At 37.4% G+C, this 24,917-nt stretch overlaps 3 protein-coding genes across 4 annotated transcripts; all 3 read left to right on the top strand.

The window, feature by feature from the left end:
* The first annotated feature begins 285 nt into the window (after positions 1–285).
* LOC109216266 (probable E3 ubiquitin-protein ligase RHG1A) lies at positions 286–6,886 on the top strand. 2 transcript variants are annotated; one of them, XM_019380412.1, is made up of 7 exons: positions 286–485; positions 741–784; positions 2,134–3,984; positions 4,648–4,698; positions 6,010–6,108; positions 6,188–6,331; positions 6,470–6,886. In XM_019380412.1, exons 3-7 carry the CDS (start codon positions 2,218–2,220, stop codon positions 6,599–6,601), a joined length of 2,193 nt encoding a protein of 730 aa, XP_019235957.1. In that variant the 5' UTR covers positions 286–485; positions 741–784; positions 2,134–2,217; the 3' UTR covers positions 6,602–6,886. The 2 variants fall into 2 exon arrangements, with proteins under 2 accessions (XP_019235957.1, XP_019235956.1); XM_019380411.1 differs by having other exon boundaries at positions 485–625.
* A 4,818-nt stretch (positions 6,887–11,704) lies between these two features.
* LOC109216265 (transcription factor SPATULA-like) lies at positions 11,705–17,194 on the top strand. Its single transcript, XM_019380410.1, has 6 exons — positions 11,705–12,178; positions 12,275–12,367; positions 12,461–12,526; positions 12,617–12,682; positions 16,424–16,717; positions 16,790–17,194. The coding sequence occupies exons 1-6, from the start codon at positions 11,834–11,836 to the stop codon at positions 16,874–16,876; spliced, it is 951 nt and encodes a 316-aa protein (XP_019235955.1). The 5' UTR covers positions 11,705–11,833; the 3' UTR covers positions 16,877–17,194.
* Positions 17,195–18,278: 1,084 nt separating this feature from the next.
* On the top strand, positions 18,279–21,569 carry LOC109216264 (probable serine/threonine-protein kinase At1g01540). Its single transcript, XM_019380409.1, has 7 exons — positions 18,279–19,255; positions 19,545–19,649; positions 19,797–19,919; positions 20,021–20,191; positions 20,283–20,412; positions 20,513–20,722; positions 21,139–21,569. Exons 1-7 carry the CDS (start codon positions 18,609–18,611, stop codon positions 21,304–21,306), a joined length of 1,554 nt encoding a protein of 517 aa, XP_019235954.1. The 5' UTR covers positions 18,279–18,608; the 3' UTR covers positions 21,307–21,569.
* Positions 21,570–24,917: the final 3,348 nt, after the last annotated feature.

The raw sequence follows: 24,917 nt of genomic DNA, 5'->3' as shown, positions 1-24,917 counted from the left end.
AGATAAGGAAAAAAATACGTATGACCGAAAATACACAGAAAATCCGGGGGAAGACGTTAAATATATAAAAAAGAGAAGAGTACAAAGACAGACATGTGATTAGAAAGAGGGACAGGTGCTTTGGCGTGAAGATGAAAACGAGAGAGACAGTGTGACAAGAAGAGAGAAACTTAACTTTTATTTTCCATCCAAAGAAATAGTACGTAGTAGACACTACTTTTACTCTATTTTTTCTTGCCTTGAAACAAGTGAGTTTTCAAAGTTAGACATCTTATCATTTACTGTATCAGACAACAACTCATTTCTTTTTTCTCTTCCCATTTACCTCTGTTTATTTCTTTTCTTTTCTTTTCTTTTCTTTTCCCCTTCCATTTCATTTAATTCTCTGTTTGGAAACTGATTGATTTTTGGGGTCATAAATCTTTTTTATTAAAGGGTGTGTTTTTTGTGTTAAAGATTACTGTCCCCTCTCTTTAGTCTACCAGGTCAGGCCACCTCTCTTTTCATTTCTCTTTCTCTCTCTCTCTCTCTCTCTCTCTCTCTCTCTCTCTCTCATTCTTGTTTTCCCATTTCATCTTTGATGTTTTCTCTCTTCTTCTTTTCTTCATTCATTTCTTGTTAAGAGGTGATTCTTTTTGTATGTTTGTCTTGTTTTGATTGTTCTTTTATCTGGGTTTTTCTATAGAAAGGTGAAAGATTTATCAACCATTTTTTATCTAACGTTTCTTTTGGATTTTCAGGTGGTAACCTTAGATCTGTTGCTTCATCTGGTGCAGTTTTGCAGGTAAAATTCTTATACCTTTTCCTCTGTCAGCCGATCTTTTTTTTTTTGGTTGCTTTCTCTTTGGGTTTTTCTTTCTTTGTTTCAAGCTTTTGGTTTTCTCATGCTGATTCTGGGTTTATCTGCAAATACTTTTTTATTTATTTATGATATATGTTTCAATGGACATTTTTCTCCCTTGGTTTTGCTGTATAAAAAGTTCGATTTTTTCTTGTTTGACTGTATGCATTTAATGCTTCAAAGGCTCCTTTTTTTTCCAGGAAATTAAGCTGAAAAACAAAGTTTTTACCTTTACTATATATATGTTTTGGCTGTCTATGTTTCTACATTAAGCTGATTTAGAGGGGGATGAGTTAACCACCTTCTTCTATTGAAGAATACAACTTTTTTCTGATGTTTGATAATTATTACTAGTAAAGATCTGATTTTTAATGGTTTTAGAGAGATTACTTCTTTTTTGATCAAGGATATTGGATTTTCTGAAGTTTGCAGATGTATTTAGTTTTGCGTCCGTGATTATTGGTTAGTACATATGTTTAATTTTAACTTGAAATGTTTTTGGATTAGGGAAGGCCCTAATTTTTCCTAGTGTAAAATGCTGGTTTCTAGTTGGTGATTGCTTCATTTTGTCCTTGCTTCAATTTAAAGGCTGCTATTTTCCAGACTTTTATATAATGGCATTTGGTACGTGAAGTAGTTGTGGTATCAAGCTCTTCAAATTTTTGTTGATGAAAATTTTCTGTGATTATGTTTTTCTTAGCTGAGGGTCTATTAGAAGCTACTTCTCCACCTTCTCAAGGTAGGGGTATGGTCTGCATACACACTACCTTCCCCAGACCCCACGTGGGACTATATTGGTTATGTTGTTGTTGTTGAGAATTTTCTTGTTGCCTCAATCTAATTGAAATCAGCTACATTCATTGTATGGCGGAGTTTAGGTTTGTGTTCAACACAATTATCTATTCCTTGTTTTCTACTGTTTGTGATGTTTAAGGTGATATTGTTCATCGCATAAAGTCTTGTTTTTGGTACCCATATATGGCTTATAAAATCTCGTCGCTATGCAACTTAGAAAGATATCTCAGGGAGGATGATATGTTTTAACTTGTGGCATCAAGTAGATTAGGTCATATATCAATGCAGTGGTTAAGGCTTGTCTATGAGCTCGTCACCAAATTAATGTCTCTTTCATAAAAACGTGTTCTTTCCCACCTTATTCCTTACCTAATATATCAGAATATGCGAACAGGAATTTTGATTCTCACGTCCTATTAACATACTGCCTTAATTTACCTGCTTTACTCAGATTAAGGAGTGGTTATGTCAAAATTATGTTTTTGACTTTGTTTCAGGTCTGCTTAGCTGTAGTTTGAGGCCCTGCTTGCACTACTACAATCTCAAATTCTTTTGGGGATTGTGAATTGAGTATAGACCTAATGCAAGGGCAACGGAGTACCATCGGTTCCCTGCCAGAAACTTTGAGTTTCAACCATGGTTCAACATCGAGTGATGGCAGTATAGATCAGCAGATTTGTTGGAATAATTTGCGGAATCCTGCACAAAGTCGGCTACCAGAGTATATGGTGCCTTCTAATGAGACAAACATACAATTTCTTAGTCCTGTAAGCCAAGAAAGACAGAATGTAATTGGCTGGAATTTAGGAGAATCCAGCTCCTCCGGTGCACAAAATAATGTTAGTCGGAGCGAACGTAAAACAGATCATGGATGGTCATCTGCAATTAGTGCCGGTCCTGGGCCTTCTCACCTCTCTGCTGAACAGCAATATGTGTCTACCAACATTCTTTCATTGAGTGATGTTGAAGTAAATTTGAACAACCAGATAGCTAACCACACTTTGTTTTCTCAAGGCTCTACTTCTAGCACTGTTCCTCATGATCTAAATAGAAGTTCTGGACTTGAGGGGCATGATGACGATGAAGATGATGATGATGATGACTGCCAAGTGATGGAGTGCACCCCAGCATTCACATCTGATGCACCAGGAAAAGAACGGATGTCAACCGCGAATACTTCTTCCAACACTTTTGCTGGGCCTTCTGCTACTAGTGGATTTCTGATGGATGAAATTGATGGCAGGCCAGGCTGTTCATTGGATGGTCGAAGAATGGCTTCTAAGAGAAAAGCACTTGAAGGACATCTAGGGCAATCTTCAGGAAGCGGAAGTTCAAATTATCTTCCATGCGCAGAAAACAGCTTATGGCGTTCACTACCTGCTCCAAATAATATGACTATAGGTGCGAGTATCCCTCCACCAACAGAAAGTAGCAGAAACATCAATTTGTCGGAGCAGGTGAATCCGAGACTTGGGCTCACCGTGGGTGGAGCTACTACGGAAGGTCCTGTTGCATTGCCTGCTTCAAGAAGTGCAGAAAGTTTCCGAAGAAATTTCAGGCTGAGGATCAATGGCTCTCATCAGCAAGCTTCTATTCCTACTAATCTGTTTCGTACTGCGGGTAATGATGGAAATGTTAGCATGCCATCTGAACGGGATTCATCTAGGCTGCTTCGTAATGAATACTTGGATTTGAGGTCTGTGTCTGCTGCAGATAATGGAATTCCTCGAGGCCAGCCTGTAGCGGTGCAGGTTCCTTCTCTGCGGCGAAGTGCGCAGAGGTGGGATTTATCATCAAGCTCAAGAGCTGGCAGTTCATCAAGTTTTTCTGTTTTTGGGGAGAGAGATTCTGCAGCATATGAAGAACCAAGCTCAAGAAGTGTTCCTAGGAACATTTCACAGCATCCAATGTTCATACCCGCTACTGACTTGAGAAATTTGAACCAAAATCCTGCCAACTGGAGTTTGACTGGAGGAAATATTGCTGTTGCTGGAAATGTTGCATCTACTTCTCGGGGTAGTCCCAGCTCAGGAGCTCCTTCCGCTTCCCCTAGTTGGGTACATCACAGAAATCCTTCGCAACATCCCAGGAGACTCTCAGAATATGTTCGTAGATCTTTGTTGTCTTCAGCTGGCAGTGAACCTGGAGGTCAGAATGGTAACACCCCACCACCTTTGGGTTCTGCTGCCTCACAAGAGATAGCACTTTCTGGTCGTCATGGGCATCGTCCGTCAAGTTCAAGGTCGGCCTTGATGTTGGAGAGACAACTCGATGGTGCTGTTGGAGTTCCATATTCTTGGAGGTCTTTGGCTGCTGCCAGTGAAGGAAGGAGCAGGCTTGTTTCCGAGGTATGGTATTCAGTTTGTTATTGGTCCAATATTCTGTTATTTCTCTCTTGGGCAAAGTGAATTGCTGTGTAAAAGCAAACTGGCCTTTGATCATCAGGTCATAGTATTTTCTTTTCCTTCAGCCCTCATACACTGAACATCAGGGGTTTCCGTGTCACCGTGGTTTTTACGGGTTTCATTGAAGTTCTTGGGGGGTGGGGAGTGGGGTATGGGAACCTGTTGTTGGACTCGTTATTTAGAAGCTTGCTTACAAATAGGAAAGAACTTTGGAATGCATCAGAACTTAAGAACTCTGGAGTAACTAGAATCTTACTGGATCTCCTTGGTTATTAATCTTCTTGTAGAAAAAGAGCTGAAGGCCATTATTGTGGTAAATGTGCGTTTAAAGTTAAGGATCAGTTCTTGAACAAAGTACCATTTTCAAATATCACTAAATTTAGGACATACAAAAGTTTCCAGAAAGGGAAAGAGCACTAAAGGTGTACCTTATTATTTGATGAGGAACTAAAGGTGTATCTTGTTTGTTGGTATTCTTTTTGTTAGTGTTAGCTTGAGCTCTATAAACTTTAGTTGTAAAAGCTCAACAAAACTAAAATTCTCATTCTAAGTAATTTTTCCATTCATTGTCATTTACTTACAGCTATTTTGTTTTCCTTTCAACAGATTCGCAATGTATTGGATCTTATGCGCAGGGGAGAGGCCTTAAGATTCGAGGTTAGAATTCTTGAAGCCTTTTGAATAGGTTGATTATTTTAAAGATTCCTTGAAGCCATTTGAATAGGTTGTTGAGTTCATCAGGTTTCAAATATACTCGTCAATTGGCTAATTTGCTTTTGCATCATTGATATGTTTTTTTCTCAATTTCCTTTATAACCTAGTGTGGTGAGGCATGTGCCGAGTCACGACATTGTTACAAATCAATAAAATTTCTTCATTTTTCCTTTATTACTTTGGGGATGGTGTTGGCTAAGCAATGTTAGTACAAATACAGAACCTGGATTTTGGCCCCCATGGTTAGCTTAAACATTTTCTAAACAGCCAAAACTCCCTATTTTTCGCCTAAGCTTTTCGACACCATTTGGCCTTTTCATCTTGTATTAAAGGGGAAGCATGGACCTGAATTGACATGATATACTAAAGGGCTCTTTATTAAAAAGTTGATCCACTAGATGGCTAAAACTGAAATACATTGTTGTTGGCTCTTTTCTTCTAGTAATACTTTTGACACTGTGTAATTGGTACCGATGCCTTTGTATTCCATGTCTATACTAGACGTATTACACTAGTTCTAGGGCTGTAGTGTTTTAATTGCTGTAGGTTTCCTTTAATACGTTTGTTATGTTATTTAGTCCTTATAGAAAACCTAAATTATAGCTTCTTTTAATTAGTAAAAAAGCGAAAGCAGATTTTTTCAAAGAATTGCAGAGATCTGGAGCTCTCTCTTTTTCAACGAGGCCAAGGTTTCATGCTCCCTAAGTGAGCTTGAGTGATTAATCGAAAATAGGGCATTCGAGAAACAAGAACAAAGGGAAGGGAACGATAATTAACTTGGATTTCCCAGTCAATTGCCCTGTTGCACGATCTGTTTCCCATAATCTCAACACATATTCCAGCCTGTAGTGAAGCTTGTACACTTCTTCTTGGATCCTGCATTAGGAAGAACGAGGTGTTTAAAATGAACACGACGCAAATCATCTTTACTGCTGTTACTGGAACTTCGATAATAATATTGTTCTCTATTTTGCTATCCAACTTCTTTCTCTTTGTGTCCTTTCTCTCATCCTTTATTCCTGTTGTTTGTGGGGCATTTATTTAGTTATTTATTTTTGTATATGGAGGGTGGGAAGCGTGATTTGACTAGTGAACCTATTTTCCTGAGGGGACATGGAGAGGATAGGATGATAACCTACAGTATCTATATGCTTTTATATTTCTTAGCTTTCTTCTTGGTTTCAGTTAGAAGTTGAGTTGATATATAAGCTTATCAGATCACATCTTCTTAAATTTAATGTCTTTGTATTCCAGGATGTTATGATCCTCGATCAGTCGGTCTTCTTCGGAATGGCGGATATTCATGATCGCCATCGGGATATGCGGCTTGATGTTGATAACATGTCATATGAGGTAAGTAGGGGAAAGTAAAGACATTTCATTTCTACGGAAAGACATACTACTTAATTGTCCACATTCATTGTATTTACAGGAATTACTTGCACTGGAGGAGCGCATTGGGAACGTCTGCACTGGGCTTAGTGAAGAAACCATTTTGAATCGTCTGAAGCAACGCAAGTATGTATGCATTAAAACAGAAGAACCCGTGGATGCTGAGCCATGCTGTGTTTGTCAGGTATACACTTAATACTCTACTGTGAGCCGGCCACCACATGCTGGAGATATAATTTTAGTTCATCCTAATCTTGGAGTTCTCTTCGTTTAGATTGAACCTCATAGTGAGGAGTTTTAACGAGTTTATTATAATTTGCAGGAAGAATACAAGGATGGTGAGGATCTTGGTAAACTGGATTGCGGCCATGATTTTCATACCGACTGCATTAAACAATGGCTCATGCAGAAGAATTTGTGCCCCATTTGCAAAACAACAGGGCTGAAAACCTGAGGAAAGCGTTGAACATTTTTCTCGTGTCAAGAAGTTGGATGTATATCAAAGGTTTGGCACACTAAGTGGGTCTCCTCCTTTGGTGCATGATTCATTTGAGAAAGATCTGTGTATTTTTCTCAATAATTTTATTGTGATCTCCGTTTGGAGGAAGTTATTCTAGAGCTAGAAGCTTTAGCAACATTAGGGATTCATTAGGCAAGAGTTACATTATTTGGTTACTCCATTTTGAGATTTACATTCAACCTTTCCAATTTATTAATATACTTGCTTCATTTTCTGCCTCTTCTTACTTCTTAGTATGTTATATCTCCTAAATGCATTAAATTACACCTCTGAATGGTTCTCATGCCACCTAGCATAAACCTCATATGGAGATAAGTACTATGTGAATTGCTGGTGAAAGATCTAGCTAGAGTTTGGACATAGATTTGATTGAAACTTGAAAAAAGAGTTTTTAAAGTTGTGTTGAAAAATAATTTTTAAAAGTTGAAGTTTGTGTTTGGACATACATTTTATTTGAAGAAAAGTTGAATTTTCGTGAGTGGATTTCACTCAAAAATTGTCCTAAATTAGTTTTTGGGAACTTGAAAATTTTTGAATTTTTTTTCTTTTCAAAACATGATAATATTTCATAAAACAAATAATGTTTTTAATTTTTTTTTGGAAAAATGAAGCCAAAATCTATGGCAGAGGCTAATCTGCTTTGACAGGTCCTGGTCAATGCTATAAAAGTTCATGTCTTAATTGTTTTGTCCTTTTCAGCCTGAGCCATAAACCAAACCACCTTAAAGAAGGAAAAGAGAAAAGGACTAGTGTTATGTTTATGTTTTTAACAACATATGGCTTATACCATCAATTATAATTTTAGTCATTGCATCATTAGCTTATCAAACCAATTTTTCTACTAACTCTTTTTGGCAGACTAGTTGAACTCATTTCATTTTAAGACACGACGAACAATAGTAAACTGTATAATTTTAGATCGGCATTACCCTAACATCTAAGAAACGAATATGGCAGAGCCCCCAACAGGACTTTAAATTACTTAAAAGGTGAGCTTGTTGGCCACAGTGCGCAACTAGCACAGTAGTTGGGCCAGTAGGAGGAAAAGTATAGAGAGACGTAACGTATTCGTTTGTTCGCATTACATAATTGATACTACTTTTAATAGGATTTGTAAGTGGTAAAATAAGCATACAATTGGCAGCCAATTGATTATTAGTATAGATATGAAAATAAATATTAGGGTAGATGGCGAGCAGAACAAGCATTTGACTATGGCCACTTGTTGGAAAACAGACCATAACTAAAGATAAATTAATTGGCGACAAAGAAAGTTGACAACGTCCCTTCACTTTTTCTGCCATTACGAGAGGGGGTGTTTCATGAATTTGCCAAAGTCCAAACCAACACTTAACCATGTTGACTGCCTAAATCCATAATTATACCTATGTAGACCATAGATTGTTTACCTCGAAAATACAAGTAACAATTAAATTTGATTTGTGGTTTTAAAAATACGTGATTTAGTTCAATACCAATTAATGATTAAGAAGTTTGAAGTAGAAATGAAAGAGAGAAGTGAATCAGACCAAAGTTACTTAGCAGCAGTGACCTCGAGTTCGGTGACCTCGAGGTAGGCTTGGAATAAGAACAGTTAAATAATAAAAGTAAAGTAACAACAATAGAGCTAAAGGACAATGCTGATGAACAGTAGGCGAAAAAGTAGAGAGTATATTCTTTGCTCAGTGGTAAGATGATCCTACAAATGATTGGAGTCCCTTTATATAATAGGGAAACTATTGCTCCCAAACGCACACGCAAGTATACGTGGTCGACAAGTAATATAATGATAAGCTAAGTGTCGAACCCACAGAGACTTGTGTAAACTACTCACGGAATTACTAAAATTGCTATTCAGTCCAGCTAAAATCAAAGTCCAATGATATGATTATATTATACTACGATTCTAAGTAAAAACTAAATTTTCAAGTAACGAATTGATTGTTGTGTATTCAGTAGAGATAAGTATTCCAGGGTTGTGATCTATTCACCATTCGTATTGTGTTCTAATTAACTCTCTCTTTCATATAATTCACTCATGGTTGCTAATTAATCGATAAATGCTCTCATAGCCTTCTCCCGAAGTACTACTCACCTATTCTCAATAGATTAACGCCTATATTCCTATGAAATCAATCTATTAAGAACGCATTAAGATTACGATATTTAATTAAGCACGGTGACTAGGTATATTCCTATCCTAACCACAAATCCGCTCCTCCTAAGGGTTAAGATCATGCTCTTTTCAATTCTTCTCTAATCTAAACATGGCTTTCCCAAGCATAGCATAGATAGTAAATAGAACCTAACTGTTGGCTAGACAAGTATTCAATTAAACACATAATTGAAGAAACAACCATATATTGGTGAATTATAATCAAGGTCAAGCTAATATCAAACTACAATATTCATGGCTAAATCACAACCCCAGAACAATGGGTGTTTAGCCACTCATACTCATGTTCATCACAACAAGGTTCAATTTCATCACAATTAGCAAAAATCAAGTGAAGAAAAGAAGAAATTGATGGTTAAATCTCTTCCTTGCCTCTTGCCTCTCTATTTCTTCCACTAGATTATGAAAACCTTGATAAATAATCCTTGGGCGAGCTTGACTTTATATAGGTTAAGTGGGGTTTCCTCCAGATTTCTAATTATACCCCTGACAAACGCTTTCCGGAATTTGGACTAGCGCGGTCGCGCATCTGACCGCGCTAGTTGGCATATGTTCTATTTAGGGCGCGCTAAAATTAGCGCGGGCGCGCACCTGGGCGCACTAGCCCAGATCCTTACTTGATTTTTTTTCCTCGTCTTCGTGCGTACTCAGCTCCGAGGGGTTGTTTTTGCTCTAAAGTAGTTCCAATCACCTCTTTAAGGCATCACATAGGCTCCTCATCCTGCAATGTATACAATTAGAGCCCATTTTTAATCAATTAACCACATTATGACATCGGAATATAACTAAGTGGGAGCATAAACAATCGCCAAATTACCTAGATTTAGCCTCTTATCAGAAACCCTAAATAAGGAATATTTCTATTTACAGTAGGGAATATTCCTGATACAACTGTCTAACCGCCTAGTACGGAATCATACAATCTTGTTCCGGGATTTGCACCACGATTATGGGGATGTGGCAGGAATCTAGCTCATTCTGTTACAAATTTCCAATGGTACTATTTCGGGGTCGAGTATACTCTGGCCTGGTATTCCTCGTAACTCTATCTCCGGGCATTGCACTCTGTCTTCGAGCTTGCCTCTGGCTCACTGGTCTTGAACCCGACCTTGCCTGAACTCGAGCCTATGACGGATCTTCGGTCCTGTAAATCGAAAGCCTCTGATTTTGACCGTATACATAGACTATAGAACCCTCGCACCAAGTCTAATCAACCCCATTTGACAAGGGAAAAAAAACTCGAATATTAACAATAATAAAATAAACAAATAGAAGAAGCAAAGACACCGACCTCGGGACTAGAACTTGGTTGTTATATAAATTAATTTTTCAGTTACTATTGGCATCCAAATGGATAAGGTTATCACAAGAAAGGTGGACTGATGCATTCAATAGAATCATATTCAATTTTGGGTTGCTGGCTAAAATCCAAAGGGATCATCATTCTGTCAGAAATCAACATGGATCTTTTGTAACTTTTCTCCAACCACTTCTTAACACAATCTTGATATCTAAAACAATCACTTTTATATGCACAAAGAAGAGGGGTCTCACTACTTGCTGCTTACTTTATTTTCCCAGTATTATTTAACAAATTCTCTAATTTCTATCAACATTCTGCATTCCACACGGAATTGAATTAGTTACATAAAAAAGATGATAGGCAACCATTGAAGTTATTGACTCATATTTATATGGGGTGATTGGAATTTCTCCATCATTAATTAAATTTCTCAAGTTTTGAAAATAAAGAACTTTTTGATAGAAAGTACTTTACTCCCTAGGTGTGCCGAGTGGATGTATTTGGCGCGAATCTAAAATAGTTGACCTATTTTGTTCTATATACAGCATGATTAAACCAAAAAAATCAACTAATATTGATTGTAAAATAATTCTTTATTAGAGAGAGGTATAAAAATGAATAGGATAATTTCGAACGATCTCGTTATAATTTCTAAGATTTCATGCTCTTTTATTCTCGTCGCTCTATTTCTCATCATCTTCTTAAGATCCTGTATAGGTCCAAATTTGGCAACCACGACCACTACTGAGTACGATGAGGAACGAGGTTATCATAGTGTAGCGTCCGATGGTCGTCGTGGTAGAAGGCAACGACCAAGGGTAGTTAGTTAATGCATGACGTCTGCGGTAGTGTAAGCTTAGTAGGAGACAGTAAGGATATGCTTTTCGAATATTCTCTAAGTTGTACCTTTTTAGGGTTTCAGAGGGGATTGTCCCTTATAAATAAATAGGGAGAGTCAGTGAAGAAAAGGGGGCAGACGAAAAAAGACAAAAGAACACTTTGTAAAAGAATCATCCGGGAGAAAATACAAAGGCAACCTTGTTCATTGATTGCACATCTGAAAATCAGTATCATTGTTCGATATGAGGAAGGATCCAGATTCCTGCAATCATCTCATCCTTATTTCTTATCCAAGCCAATCGCATTTATTAAGTTTGATTGCGCACTTAAAGTTATCACACTTATGAGCATTCATTTGATTCCAACATACTAGGAAGCATCATTCATCTTGCTCATTTCTTTCATCACTCGATCTAGATTTTATTATGCTTGCTAAGATTTACCTCATCATCTTCATTAATTGATTTAATCAAAAAGGTTTCGATATCTTTTGGTCAAACAGATCCAAATTCTAAGCTAAACATAAACTAAAAAGAAAGAAATAAAAAGGGGACTTAAGTGGTACAAATGAAACTACTGGGTTTCCGTTGTCTATTCTCATAATCGAAAGAGGTGATATGTAATTTAATAATCTATCAGGTGATAAAGTAACATTAGTAATTTTTCAAAACAAAGCAAATTACGTAATTAAGGCGGGAGAACATGAACTAATCTCCCAGTCACACTATTAAGAGGAGTGTTGTCCTTCCCATAGTCAAACTTCGTGCAAACTGAAAAAACCCAAACCCAAAGCAACACGCATTTTACACTTCTGCAAATGATCACTTTGTGATGGTGGTTACTGTCAATGGCGGATCCGTACAGAACGAACCCTCACCCTCACGCTTCTTCTTCACCTCTCGAATCCGAAGACATGTCTTCTTTCTTCCTCAATTTTCTTCAAAATTCATCTGCTTCCACGTCAGCGGCTGCGGCTGGGTTCTATCACCGATCGGCGCCGGAAACGGCGGCTGATTCATCATCTAACCTCAATTTCTCCGATCCCGGCCGATTTTATGCGGCGGAGTTTAAAGAAGGCGTTGAGAATGTGTTTGCTTCAGCTGGCCTCGGGGATTGTGACGCCATGGATTCAGCTAATAGGAGAGAGTTTCTCGAAGATGACAAGGTCGATAATTTCGGTTTTAGTAGCGAGGTGAATTTTTTGTTTCATTTTCCTTTTTTATTATTATTTTTAAAAAATGATTCAAGTTGAGTCCGCAGTTATACTGTGCTTTTAAGATCTATTTAGGAATGCGATGGACTTGACATGCCAGCTAATCAGAATCATTCACGTTCCTCCAAGAGGAGTAGATCTGCTGAAGTTCATAACTTATCCGAAAAGGTTTGCTTCTATTTTGAATTTTGAATTTCGCAAATTTTCTGTTTAAAATACATGATTTGTTATTATTATTATACATGATCAAATTTGTGACAGAGGAGGAGGAGTAGGATCAATGAGAAACTGAAAGCACTGCAGACTCTAATCCCAAATTCTAACAAAGTATTTCTTCAATACCTCAGCCTTTGAAAATTATCTGTGTATTGTTTTTTCTTTCTTTTGTGTCATGTTTGAGCTTTATTAATATCACAGACAGACAAGGCATCTATGCTTGATGAAGCCATTGAGTATCTGAAGCAACTTCAACTGCAAGTTCAGGTTTCAGTCCTGGCCTTTTCCCTTTGACTATTTCTAGCTGCTTGTAGTCTGCTAGATCTTGTGTTTATGTTTTCAAACATGTGAAACGAACATTTAGGTAGGCTTATGGTAATGATTGCTCAGCAGGAGTAGGTACTAAGGTGTGTGTTTTATGTTAAAACAAGTCACGTATTGTAATTCGTTTGGTCAAGCACATAACACTGAAGAAATATGGAGTACTTATTTTCTGAAGAGCATCTTCTTTGGAAACTTCAATATAGCGCCATCTATCTATTTTTTTATATCTGCCTAAAACATGCTCAATTTGTTGTAATAGAAGTTTTTTTTTTCTTTCTTTCTGAAGTAAACTCTTTGAACTAGATTGGAGGTTAGTGTTCTTTGTTTGATTTGGATCACATTTCTTGGTAGCAGTTGGTTCACGAAGGTCTTTGCTTGCTAGTGATATTATTGTAGATGCATGACATCAACTTGAAGGAAGAATGTTATTATCAACACAGAAACTCCTATGTGCTTTACTGACTAATTTGAGAACAATTGGACCCTCATTTGAACTATGTGAATTGTATCATCTAAAAATTTAAGTGTGACTCAACAACTTTATGCCCCTATAATTGTTGTAATTTTGGATATCACCCTTGTTCTTGTACAACGGAATCATCGTACTCCACCCCCATTCTTCGGGCATCTTCTTCGTCTTAAAAATAACAGTAAACAACTCAGTAAGCCATTTCAAGCCTGCTCGACCCGCGTTCTTCTAAAATTCCACTGTGATTTCGTCTGGTCCCATCGCTCTGTCCCCGCTTATCTTACGCATCGGCCCCTCCACCTCCTCTATCTTAATATGCCTACAATATCCAAAATCACGCCGACTCTTGGCGCGCTCCAACTCACTTAGCACAATGCTTCTGTCCTGCGCCTCGTTCAACAACTTATGGAAGTATGTCTGTCATCTTCGTCTAATATGTGCCTTGTCCATCAATACATTGCCGTCCTCGTCTTTGATGCACATGCACTTCACTTGGTCCAAGTCACGGGCCTTCATCTCGCTCAATTTGGTCAACCGGTATAGCTTCTTGTCCCCGAGTTTGCCCCCAAGTTCCTCGTACAGACATCCAAACGCGTCGCGGTCTTAGCTGCCGTAACTGCTAACTTCGCCTCTTTCTTTGCCTTCTTATAACACTCGTGATATTTCCTTTTTTCCTCCTCGTCTGTACTCTCCACTAGCTTCAAATAAACCCTTTTTTTGGCTTCCACTTTACCTTGAACCTCTACATTCCTTCACCAGTCCCCTTTGTGACCCCTAGCCCCAGAATAACCCTTCGCGACCGCTAAGACCTCTGTAGCAGCTTCCCTAATGGAATTCGCTTTCGTGGTCCATATCCTAGTCTCGTTCCCCTACTCCTCCGGGCCCTCATAGCCATCAACCTCTCCCCTAACTGCTGAGCTATGTCCTTAGTCAAGTTACCTCACTTGATCTTAGGTTGCCTGCACACCGCCCTCTTCCTCCTGCTCCTCTTGATCTCCAGGTCCATTACTAGGAGCCTATGCTGGGTTGTGAGGTACTCACTAGGGATGACCTTGCAATCAATGCATAGACCTTTATCACATTTCCTTCAGAGAAGGTAATCAATCTGAGTCTTGGCCACCAAACTTCGGAAGGTGACCAAGTGCTCCTCCTTTTTTGGAAAACTCGAGTTAGCTCTAACCAAATCAAAAGCTCTAGCGAAATCCAACAGTGAGGTACCTCCGTAGTTCCTATCCCCAAAACCGAACCCGCCATGCACATCATCAACTCCTAGCATTAGCCCCAATATAGCCATTGAAATTCCCTCCAATGAACACTTATATTTATTTAATGTAGTCTTATACATGAATCAAAAGCAAAATGCATAAGTAATACTTTGATGGATTTTGTATTCTATCCCTTTTTGAAGATTTTGTGTCTTAGGTGTGATTAGTCTTGTATCATTGAAAGTTTTCCATCAAAGTCACGACTTTGCTCTTGCTAGTATCATTGTCTCCTCTCTCGGCCTGGTTAGATGAAAGATACAGGGACAGTGAAGCTTTGAAAAATCAAATCAAAACAGGAAAAAGGAAAAAAAAAATAAGAAGGAAGAACATGGGACCAAGTGTTATAGAAGCTGTACAAGCTATGTTTACTGATCTCAGTTCCCAACATTTGATTCTGAACCCGTAACACACAGGGATGTTGGTGTAGGAGTTCAACTCATTGCCAGTACATTACGGAAAATTAGTGGGACAAGCTAAGAGAAAGTATATTGGTCTGGATGCCCTTTCATTATGTTTCTTACTATTGGGAGTATCATGACTTAAAGTAGGTTAGAGGAAAAGGGATTGAATTAAGAAGTGAAAATGAAGAAAAACCTATGTTATATTTAAGAATTGTTTTGTATATAGTTCGACAGGTCTGTTGACGTTTCACCTCTAAGTTCACTAGTTTCTTGTCACTCCTTTAGCTAGAATGGATCCATATTTAATTGCTTTTTATTGAGGCTCATGCTATTTGTCAGTTCTCTATCTTGCAATAAGCATTGGTTTCGCTTCAACATTTTCATCCCTAGGGTAGGAAAAACCCAAGAAATAAATGGTGAGGCCGTGAAGGCTCAAGGTGCATCTTTCTTGTTCCATTGAGGGCTTCCATATATAGAACATTCACCAATGGAAGTAAGATATAACATAGGGTAAAAATGGAGAAGAAGATGTGGTTGGGCAGCGCGATATGCCCCATCCTTGAAATCTAGACATTTATGAAATTATCTTGTTGTCTTATCCATATTGTGGTTTCTTTCAGACTCCCCCGTATAATACTCCCTCTGTTTCAATTTATGTGAACCTGTTTGACTGGGCACGGAGTTTAAGAAAAAATGAATACTTTTGTAATTTGTGGTCCTAAACAAGTCAAAAAGGGGCCCAGAGTATTTGTGTGGTTATAAAAGCTTCTCATTAAGGGTAGAATTGTAAGTTTAAGCTAAATTGTTTCCAAATTTAGAAAGGGTTCATTCTTTTTGGAACGGACCAAAAAGGAAATAGGTTCACAAAAACTGGAACGGAGGGAGTATGAATTACTAAACCTTTTGCTGAATGGATGATTTCAGTTACGAAACCTCCTGAAATATGAATGGATGCAAGTTTCCTGGTGTACTCGTGCTAATTTGAAGTGTTAGCTCTTCCTATTATGATTGATTTATGAAAATGGTAATCTTTTGGTATAATTATCAAATCCTTTGGCGTTTTTCACCAGTTAGTAGACAGGGGCACTTGCGATGAACATGAGGTGTTTGCATATATTGTGGCTCTAGAAATTGAGAGGTGCAAAAGATCTTTTAATTACTTTTACTTCCATATAGCTTGCCGAGTAAAGGAAAATAGTTCACCGATATAACTTATATGTGGTCAACAACATACGAAGATTTAATCTAGCAAATAAAAAGTACTAGTACATAAGAAGTATAGTAGTTCTTTAAAACTCAAAAAGAATACTCCTCATTGTGCCATCAATCTCAAAGATCAAATGTTTAAACTTTCTTTCTGGGTCCGCTGATATTTGATGGTGATGACAATGAAGTCGCAAGTTATGACTAGTATCATCAAGTGACTTTCCGAGGTCTAACCGCATGCTGATTACAATGAAGTCACTATTACTATATCATACCTGTCATTATATCTCTTTAAAAACTGCATAATAGAACCTTTGTTTGTCTCCTCTCTTTGACTTTTCAGATGCTTACCTTGAGGAACGGATTGAGTTTATACCCGGGATATGTCCCTGGGTCTTTGCAGTCAGTGCAACTTCCATCTGGTAATGAATTTGATGGGAGAAGTTTTATGCTGAGTGCAAATGGAGGAGCCACACTTCCTGGGAATCGAGAAGTGCCGCAGACTGCATTTGCAATTTCCAATCAGAATCTATCAGGCAAACCAACAATAACGTCAAATAATGCAGAAAACTCACTAGCTTTAGAAACTACGATTCAGAATCATTATGGACTTCTTAACCATTTAGCATCTTCTAAGGTAAGCAGCCTGCAGTATTTCATTCAGATCCTGTAAGTCAAAAGCTAAAGCAATTTTTATTTGTATATTCAGGACATATGCCGGGGCGATACACTATCAAGATTGCATTTAGATATGAGTTGCTCCGGAAACAATTCCTCTTCAGGGGTGTCTTCTTAACCAAAATCTATAAAGATCAAGTACTCGATGAGTTGGTGTAGATGGAATTAACTGGTGATACTGTGAAACTCCAATTGTTTTTACATCTCATTAAGTTAAAATATTTGCCTAATGGTCGCTGAGATATCCTTAATTGTTGTGCTCAATGAGCATAAACGGAACTGTGCTTTTGCAACTGCTGAAACTTGAATTTGACAAGATAACTAGTTGTTGACAAAATAACCTTTCAAGCTTTTTAGATGCTTGTAGTGTTGGACGTTTCAAGTTCTTCCACTATCATACTAGAAAATGAAGATATACTACTGTTTTAAATGCCTGCTATTTCTTTGCAATTTCAGAATCTCAAATGCAGGATGCTTGTTATCCAAAGTTTTTTTAAGTATACAATCCGGACAACGTTTAGTTGAATCTAAAAATGTACCTTCGCAAATTACAGTGCAGTACAGATATTCTGCTTTATTCTCTTTATAAAATGTAATTATGAATTGCCTTTGTGACCACTCAGCAGATGGAGTCGAATGAGTTATGTTTACACTTTACAGTGAGGGTACCACTTTCACAGTGAAAGTTTCACTGTGACGGACATGTCATTATTAGTGTCAATGTATTACTGTTCACAGACTACATGCAATTGTAAGGACTGAAACGAGGTATAGACTCTTTTATAGTAAGGTCTATTTCCCTTTTTGAACTTTTCTCCTAATGGAATCCACTACAACATTTAAATTTTTTTCCAATATAAGCAGCGATTTTAGCATCTTTAAGTACTATAAAAAAACAAGAATAAAGTTAATAAAGGTCCACTAACAATAATGAAATTAAGAAGGAACTCCAAATATCAGAAAAGGAAATACGGTGAACTAACTAGATCACCAACTCCACGACATTCTTCTTTAATCATATCTTAACTCTTAATTAACAAAAAAGAAACTAAAAGTGACACAATTATTATCAAAAGGAAGAAAAAAAATAAACGGAGAAAAGGGTGTGGGGATGCATTGGGTATCAAGCTCAATTAAAATGAAGCTAAAGTAATCCACCAACAATTTTTAAGCGAAATTCTTGATGACCCTTATCTAACCAAACAATCCAATAAAAAGTATAAAAACAAAAATTAAATCAATACCGGAGGAAATGATCTCATATGATTCGTTATAATTCAAATAGAAAAAAATAACTCTGCAAATCTACTAATCTTCAATTTGATTTTCTGTGTAAAGGGTCACCAAATTATTTGTAATGGGCTGTAAATTTGATAAAGCTCATCATACCCTTCAATAAAAATCAATAAATAAATGCCACCAACTAGACTATATGGTTACGTCCATAAATATTTTCATACGTATATAGAGGTACACGTTTCTTACGAATGTCACAATAAAGTAAGATAATCAAACACGAGTGGGGGCAATTTCTCCATTTCTAGAAGTCCCATCATTACAGCTTCCCCCATCCCCAAATGGTCCCAACACTCGAAGAAAGAAATACCTCTCAACTTAGCTCCAAATATGATCTCCCTCTCTAACAAGCCACTGTTAGTATTAAACACTAGAATCCATAGTCCCCACCATAGTGCCACATGCATTATTTCACCACCATATACTATTATTACAATATTACTACTAATATGCTTCTTTGTCTTTCTCCTACAACGGGTCTCTTCTTTGTTAATGTCTTCTAATATTAGTTAACTCCAATTCTCCTCAGTAGGAGGGGAAAGAAAAAAGAGAAGATGTCTGGGTTTCTGAACAATGAACTCTCAAAAAGAACCTCAATCTTTGGTCTACGTTTATGGGTCGTTTTGGGTATTTGCGTTGGAGCTGCAATTGTGTTAGTTCTCTTCCTTATCTCTCTCTGGTTCACTACAAAACGTAACAATAAAAAAACTACTCTTTCAGTTTCAGCTAAGAAAAACAAAAACAAAAACAAAAACCCCAATATTCCTAAGGTATCCAAAGAAATTCAAGAAATCCGAATCGACCCATCACGGACTCTACCCGAAAACCCGAAATTACTTCCAGCTCCGGTTCCGGACCCATTACCCGAACCCGAGGAAGAAACACAGAATTCAAGTGGTCATCAGAGAATCCATATTGAGATCGGAAAGGGTCATAAGATTGCCTATCCGGAGCGGGTCGGGTTAGGTGGCGGGTCAAGTCATGGTAGTGGGGAAGTACGTTCGGTTGAGCAGGCTATTATTGCTGTGCCTGAGGTTTCACATTTGGGGTGGGGTCATTGGTATACACTGAGAGAGCTTGAGATTGCAACTAATTTCTTTGCCGATGAAAATGTGATTGGTGAAGGTGGTTATGGAATTGTTTACCGTGGAGTTATGGGAGATAAAAGTAGTGTTGCTGTTAAGAATTTGCTCAATAACAGGTGCACTTTTCAAAGTTCTTTCCTTTTTGTTGCATATTGTCCAAATATGTTTATAATTCTTGGCCTTGCATGTGTAGTTGCCTGTTATTTATGCTTAAGATTAAGTGTATGCTCTATCATGCTAATGTGGCATAAATGTGTGAAATGATGTATCTTTATGGTTTCTGGGTCTTAATTACTAAAATAATAGCTGTAGTTTTATGGGTAATTAAACTCTAGTACTAGTTTGTGGAAAAACTGTTCCTTTTGCTCTGTCTTTAGGTTTTGATGTATGTGGTTTTCTTTTCAGGGGACAAGCAGAGAGGGAGTTTAAGGTTGAGGTTGAAGCAATTGGTCGAGTTCGGCATAAGAATTTGGTGAGGCTACTCGGTTATTGTGCTGAGGGAGCTCACAGGTAATTTGAATTCCAGTTATCTGCAGCTTAATTTAGTCTGTTATAGCATTATATGGTGGTTGTCTTTAAGGTGATTTTGACCTATCAACTGACTTCGGTTTTGAGCTTGAGATGAGATTACTCAATATGTCAATTTGCTATTCTTAGGATGCTTGTGTATGAGTATGTGGACAATGGGAACTTAGAACAGTGGATCCATGGAGATGTAGGGCCGTGCAGTCCTCTTACATGGGAAATTAGAATGAATATCATTCTTGGAACAGCTAAAGGGTATACAACAGCTAATGTTTTTGTTATTTCTTGTTCTTGAGTATTAATTGTTTTTCTGTATTGTGTTAAAAGGAGTACCTAAAGATTGGTGAGGCTTACAGGTTAACCTATCTGCATGAGGGCCTCGAACCCAAGGTTGTTCACCGTGACATTAAATCAAGCAATATTTTGCTCGATAAGCAATGGAATCCAAAAGTGTCAGACTTTGGCTTAGCTAAGCTTTTGGGCGCTGAAAAGAGCTACATTACTACTCGGGTTATGGGAACATTTGGGTTAGTGCTTGACATTCCAAACTACACTGTTTTGTTGCTAATGTTAAGTTACTCATGGAAAATAAATTGCCAATGGCCCCTTTTTTATCAGTTACGTTGCTCCGGAATATGCTAGCACTGGCATGTTGAATGAGAGAAGTGATGTGTATAGTTTTGGAATTCTTATTATGGAGATCATTAGTGGAAGGAATCCGGTGGATTACAGCCGTCCTCCTGGAGAGGTTTGTCTCATATCATTAATGTTAGTTTCTTGTTTCAGGAAACCTCTTTAATATTTGTTCCAGTTTTATTCTGACTCTGTTTAATGGATCTGACTCACAGGTAACTCTGGTTGATTGGCTTAAAATAATGGTTTCAAACCGGAATGCGGAGGGTGTTTTGGATCCCAAGTTGGCGGAGAAGCCTTCTTCAAGAGCACTGAAACGTGTCCTTTTGGTAGCATTACGCTGTGTCGACCCCAATGCTCAGAAGAGGCCAAAGATGGGACATGTTATACACATGCTTGAAGCTGATGATTTTCCCTTCCGTGATGTAAGCTGTAGTTTTCCTTCACACCCTTAAATTAAATGTCACGTTTTCATGAGCACGAGAGTCAACAGCTAAGAATGCCATTTTTGGTAACTAAAATGAAGTCTACTACAGAATAATGCCTCTAAACAAGCATTCAATGCTGGACATTGCATTATATTTTGCAAGAATTATGCTTGGTACCACAAATCAAATCACATTAATGAACCTCCTTCCGTATTCTAGTACCAATCACATGGACTGTTTTAAATCTGTTTTATGTGATGTCTGTTTTAGTACATTATGGACCAACACTTGTTAATTTTTTTTGCATAGTGCCTGTGTTAACTAGTACATGGATCATCGCATCAGTTTCCAATCAATATTGGTAGTTGATATTTCATTTTCACTTCCTCTGAATAGCTGTTGAATTGATACAGGAGCGACGAGCTTCGAGGGAACATGGTCGTTTATATCGTGATGGCGTGAAAGAGAGGGTAATGGACAAGCGTGTAATTGAATCGGGTGATAGCAGTGGATATGAAAGTAGTGTGTACACCAACCGGTCTTTCTTGAGGAAGCAAGAAACTGGTGATGAGCACCAGTAGCCGCACCACAAGTATTAGGAGGTTAATTCCAACCCCACCACAAGTATTAGGAGGTCAATTCCAACCCCTTTCGTTTCTGCCACTTATTTTGGAGATAGTACATGTAAATATCATTCACTTCCCTTCTGCATTTGGGTTAATTCAGCAGTCACACGGACTCACGGTAGGTTTTGTAGCATAGCTCTTGTTATTAGTGTATGTAATTGCCTTCAATTTTGTTATGAGCATAGCTGTTCTTATCTGTGAGTGCTTAGTTTTTTATTTGCTGTGTGTGTTGGTTTGAGGAGTTAGCCCTTAATGAAAGGACATGATTGGATAGTTTTGCGACAAACAATTATTATGTGCACTCATTGTACAATATTTTACGGCATGAGGTGGGTGATAACCATGAGGTCTCAGGTTCAAATCCCGGCGGAGGCAAAAAACACTAGGTGATTTCTTCCCATCTGTCCAAGCCTTGGTGGATAGAGTTACCTGGTACCTGTTGCTTGTGGGAGGTGGCAGGTATCATGTGGAATTAGTCGAGGTGCGCGTAAGCTGGCCCGGATACCATGGTTATTCAAAAAAAAGAAGTTAAGATGACCTATAAATATAGGTAAATGTTACCGCTGAGTTATATCCCTTCCCCGCCCCATCGAGAAATAGAACTGACTAATCCTAAGTCAAAGGGTAAGATATACTGATATTGTAGAATTATTTACGATGTCCGTGTATGTAAGTTAAATCCACCACCAAATACTAATATAATGATCTCCTTTTAAGTTCCTTCTAACATTGAGGTCAAAAGAGATAGTGACTTGAACTTACTCAAAAAAAATAGTGACTTTAGGAGAAAGTAGTACTCTCGCCATTTCAATTTAGATGAGGTAGTTTGACTCGGTACGGAGTTTAAGAAAATAAAAGAAAGACTTTTGAAATTTCTGATCTTAAAAGCTTAAGGGGTAAAAACTTTGTGAGGCCATGACATTTGTACGATTATAAAAGCTTTTCATTAAGGGTAGTAAAGTAAAAAATTTAAAGTTGAATTATTTCCAATTGTAGAAATGTATTATTTTTTTTTTTGAACGGACTAATAAAAAAATTGTGGAGGGAGAAGTAGTAAACTGTTGTGTGTCTTGCCTTGTATGGATTTTACAGGATTAGAAAATCAAAGGTACATTTTTTGGGACAGAAATTAGATGGGGTCCTTTTCTTGGAGGCACGTAATGTCACCGACAGAAAGCTATATTTCAGATATGGGGGATTCTTGAGCAATTAACAACTGAAATTAGTCAAAATGCTTGACCATGATAATGTCTGAAGTTGATTTTACCTTAATCAGACAAATTTAATGCAAATATTCTTTTGGGTAATTTGTCTTTGGGTGGGGCGGGGGGGTGGGGGTTGACCCTACGAGCACTAAAGTCTCTAGTGTGCTACAAAAGAAAGGAAATGAGGTAGGTGTCCTTTGAACTTGGCAGCTACTAGATGTGATTTTTTTTGACAGCTAGAGATTGGGATTTTGGACCCATACATTTTATTATGTTTTCTGGTTTCGTCATAATGTGAAAAAAGGTCGTTAAGGCCTAAGGGGTAGTTCTTTAGGTGGTTATTTGTTTTCAACTACTTTAATTTTTATTTTTGGTGTAAAACATTACGTGGGCGTTTGAATATTAGAATTGTAAAATTGCGAGTTGTGTTTGGACGTGAATATAATTTTGGGTTGTTTTTAAATTTTTGTGAGTGATCTGAGTGAAAATTTAAAAAAATAGCTTTGAATCAAATTTGCGAAAAATTCAATAATTCATCTTCAAGTGAAAAATGAAAATTTTATGGCCAAACACTGATTTCGAAAAAAAAGTAAATTTTTATCGAAAAAAAGTGCAAAAATTTTCATGGCCAAACGGGCATGAGAGCTTCCAACCAAATTGTATTACGACTTTACGAGCCTGTTTTGTCTTTTACCTTTTGACATTTCTGTATGTGAATGAGAGAGAGCGAGAGACGCTGGATCCTTTGTTTGGTTTGTGAAAGAGAAAATAAAGTGGAGGGGGAAATATGATTACCGGAGAGTTTCACGTTAGGAGAAAATCGAAGACAATTTAGAAATGTGCCAAGAAAGGCCTAATTTTCAACTTGAAAAAGATTGTTTTCGCACGGATTCTCTCTTTATTATACAGGCACATATGTATAAGTATGTATATACACTGATATACACACAGTGTAGAGCTGTCAATATGGACGGGGTCGGGCTAGCCCAGCCCAACCCATTTGGGCTTTAGCAATTGACGAGCTGGGTTGTGCTAGCCCACCATTTTGATAGGCCTTATAATACCCACCCCAGCCCTATGTGGGTTACGGGCCCCCACAAGCCGGCCCATCATTTTTTAAAATATAATTTTATATTTTTTTCTTTAATTTCTATACTAAAAAAAGATAAATATTTAAAAGTTAAAAAAATCTTATTGGAAAAATTTCACAAAACTTAATTACTTTTTATACGGTTCTAATATATCACAATAAACACTAATAAAGTAAAAGACAAGACTATATTTCATTCACTAAAAGCAAATACTCAAAACAAGTTATTCAAGAAAACACTATGACGCTTATGAGATATCTAACACATCATCTTCATCAAACACATTTGAATCCGCTTATGAGAAGGTTGTCTTAACATATTCACTTTCTTCTACGTCTACAATTCGTATGCAATATTAATTAATTAAATATTGAGAAAAATTAAATTTTAACGTTTTAAGACTTTGACCTTTTAATATGATGAGCTTAATAAACTTTAAGCTTGGGATACTCTTCTTGTTATTTTTTGTGTCATATATTTTTTATATGTTACATATTTTAAATACGTATTTTTATTAGGCCCACGGGCCCGCCCAACCCAGCCTCAGTCAAGCCTCACGGGCCACGGGCTTACTCGGGTTGGGCTTAAAAGCCTCATTTTTAAATGGGCTCCAAAAATTCTAGCCCAGCCCTGCTAAATCACAGGCTGGGCTGGCCCAACTGTCCAAGCCCATATTGACGGCTCTACACACACACACACACACACACACACACACACACACACACACATATATATATATATATATATATATATATATATATATATATATATGATATTTATACTTCAATACCACATAAGAGGGGTAATTTGTGTGGTGCCTGATTTTCGCGTGCACTGAATTATTGTTGCGGCCGAACGCACACGCAAGTATACGCGGTCGTCAAGTAAAAAAGTGATAAGATATAGTGTCGAACCCACGAGGACTTGTTATCAACTATTAACTAAATTGAACTATTAAACTATCCCATTTATCTAAACAAGAATTGAACCCAAAAGTAGTGATGCTAAAATAATTAAACTAAAAAGAAAATAAATAATGAACTATGAACAAAGAAAGCGCAGATTTTTATGTTATAAATGTAATGAAAACGAGCTAGGGTTATGGGCTATCTAACATTCCTATTGTATTCTTCAATTGAATTGACTAACTAATTCATCTAGCTTATTGGTTGATTGGGTTAATATTGCTCATAAGAATCAGTCGAGTTCTTACTCGCCTATTCAAACTAACTAACACATATATGTCTATGGAATTAGAACTAGCCAGAAC

This window comes from Nicotiana attenuata, unplaced genomic scaffold (assembly GCF_001879085.1).
Source record: "Nicotiana attenuata strain UT unplaced genomic scaffold, NIATTr2, whole genome shotgun sequence".
Taxonomy (NCBI): domain Eukaryota; kingdom Viridiplantae; phylum Streptophyta; class Magnoliopsida; order Solanales; family Solanaceae; genus Nicotiana; species Nicotiana attenuata.
This window is presented reverse-complemented; position numbering and strand designations above follow the sequence as displayed.